This window comes from Bombina bombina, chromosome 7, assembly GCF_027579735.1.
Source record: "Bombina bombina isolate aBomBom1 chromosome 7, aBomBom1.pri, whole genome shotgun sequence".
NCBI lineage: Eukaryota > Metazoa > Chordata > Amphibia > Anura > Bombinatoridae > Bombina > Bombina bombina.
In genome coordinates this window covers 438,118,674-438,121,684 of record NC_069505.1, presented here as the reverse complement: position 1 = coordinate 438,121,684, position 3,011 = coordinate 438,118,674, and the positions used below count along the sequence as shown (strand labels likewise).

The following is a 3,011-nucleotide window of genomic DNA, read 5'->3' as shown; positions in this document are numbered from 1 at the left end:
TATTTCTAAACAACTTTATTATAGTTATTTTTACAGATCTAATGGGTCTCACACCATTCATGGCTACAAAGTAGTTAAATCTTTTGCTGCAGTACAATGTCTTGTTCACCTCACTGCAAGCAAAAGGGTTAATAAAATATATTTTTTAAACTGAAAAATCCAGAATAAAAATCCTGTAAGAAAAATAGAGTTTTTATTTTTTGAGAAACTGATATACGGCGACCAGTCGTAAGGTGCTGGCGCAGTGGGCGTGTTTGCCAACTCTAGGATATATATATTTACATAAATACATTTATTAGCTACACACATCCCAGCTTCTAATTCACTATCACTCACTGCAAACTTACTAATTAACCCCTTATCTGCTAGAGATTAACCATACATTAACCCCTTATCTGCTAGAGATTAACCATACATTAACCCCTTATCTGCTAGAGATTAACCATACATTAACCCCTTATCTGCTAGAGATTAACCATACGGTAACCCCTTATCTGCTAGAGATTAATCATACATTAACCCCTTATCTGCTAGAGATTAACCATACAGTAACCCCTTATCTGCTAGAGATTAATCATACATTAACCCCTTATCTGCTAGAGATTAACCATACAGTAACCCCTTATCTGCTAGAGATTAAGCCTACAGCTGCAAATAAATGTGTAAGACTAATGTAAACGCATATTACACCATCAGATAAATAATAATGTTAATTTTGTGTATTTTAAAAATGTAAAATCTTTAAACTACAGAGAAAATAGGTCAAATCAACCAATATAGATAATAAGCAAAAATAATATTCTTTAAATATGTCTTAATTCCAGGAAGGACATGGAGGTTTTACAATCTCCATATATTGTCTGATGCCGCTGGTTATCTCTGCCTCGCATAGCTAATTACGGAGTCTTGCAGGGTCAGGGTACAACCTAGCCCGGCCATATTCCTATGACTTGTGCATACCCAACAGCTGCACGGTGACTCAGATACCAGACAAATGGTTAGAGCTAAAGAATTAGTTCCTTATGTGCTGTGACAAGTGGTGACAGAGTTTTCCCCTGGGATACAGAATAGACGCTGGTCACATAGGGATGGGAATAAACCACCAGGAGTCTGACAATGAACCACCAGAGAAAGTGCCGACGGTGCTGATCTAACACCAAAGGACAGGAAACAAGTATACGTTAACAGTGGCATCCAGCTCTTGGAAGAAACAACGATTATTACTATTACATTGCCATAAAGTGTGACACTGTCCCTCTCGCCTGTCTGTCAAGCCCCTCTCAGCCATATATTGTTTGTCAAAGAGACAGAGCACACGTCACACGCCAACGGCTCCGGATTAGTTAGTCTTTTTATCATCAGTAGGAGCATAAGGGGGGGGTCTCTCCTGCAAAACAAAATATGTTTATTTACACACATATATGTAGCTATATCCTATGTAACAAATATATATGCACAGTATACATCAGTAATTAAGCGCTGCATTACATAAGGTCTGCACACACAATAAATGTTTATATATGCACAGTATATATCAGTAATTAAGTGCTGCATTACATAAGGTCTGCACACACAATAAATGTTTATATATGCACAGTATATATCAGTAATTAAGTGCTGCATTACATAAGGTCTGCACCCACAATAAATGTTTATATATGCACAGTATATATCAGTAATTAAATGCTGCATTACATAAGGTCTGCACACACAATAAATGTTTATATATGCACAGTATATATCAGTAATTTAGTGCTGTATTACATAAGGTCTGTACACACAATAAATGTTTATATATGCACAGTATATATCAGTAATTAAGCGCTGTATTACATAAGGTCTGTGCACACAATAAATGTTTATATATGCACAGTATATATCAGTAATTAAGTGCTGCATTACATAAGGTCTGCACACACAAATGTTTATATATGCACAGTATATATCAGTAATTAAGTGCTGTATTACATAAGATCTGTACACACAATAAATGTTTATATATGCACAGTATATATCAGTAATTAAGTGCCGCATTACTTAAGGTCTGCACACACAATAAATGTTTATATATGCACAGTATATATCAGTAATTAAATGCTGCATTACATAAGGTCTCAGCACACAATAAATGTTTATATATGCACAGTATATATCAGTAATTTAGTGCTGCATTACATAAGGTCTGTACACACAATAAATGTTTATATATGCACAGTATATATCAGTAATTAAACGCTGTATTACATAAGGTCTGCACACACAATAAATGTTTATATATGCACAGTATATATCAGTAATTAAGTGCATTACATAAGGTCTGCACACACAATAAATGTTTATATATGCACAGTATATATCAGTAATTAAGTGCCGCATTACATAAGGTCTGCACACACAATAAATGTTTATATATGCACAGTATATATCAGTAATTAAGCGCTGCATTACATAAGGTCTGCACACGCAATAAATGTTTATATATGCACAGTATATATCAGTAATTAAGTGCATTACATAAAGTCTGCACACACAATAAATGTTTATATATGCACAGTATATATCAGTAATTAAGTGCTGCATTACATAAGGTCTGCACAAACAATAAATGTTTATATATGCACTGTATATATCAGTAATTAGGTGCTGCATTACATAAGGTCTGCACACACAATAAATGTTTATATATGCACAGTATACATCAGTAATTAAGCGCTGTATTACATAAGGTCTGTGCATACAATAAATGTTTATATATGCACAGTATATATCAGTAATTAAACGCTGTATTACATAAGGTCTGCACACACAATAAATGTTTATATATGCACAGTATATATCAGTAATTAAGTGCATTACATAAGGTCTGCACACACAATAAATGTTTATATATGCACAGTATATATCAGTAATTAAGTGCCGCATTACATAAGGTCTGCACACACAATAAATGTTTATATATGCACAGTATATATCAGTAATTAAGCGCTGCATTACATAAGGTCTGCACACAC

At 33.9% G+C, this 3,011-nt stretch overlaps 1 protein-coding gene across 1 annotated transcript in view; it reads right to left on the bottom strand.

Annotated features, from left to right (window-relative positions):
- LOC128666642 (WW domain-binding protein 2) overlaps nt 1-3,011 on the bottom strand; it is a 57,004-nt gene continuing 53,993 nt past the window's right edge. Inside the window, exon 7 of the mRNA XM_053721350.1 lies at nt 1-1,387. Coding sequence (XP_053577325.1) covers nt 1,340-1,387 — 48 coding nt within the window. The 3' untranslated portion in view covers nt 1-1,339. The remainder of the gene's footprint in view (nt 1,388-3,011) is intronic.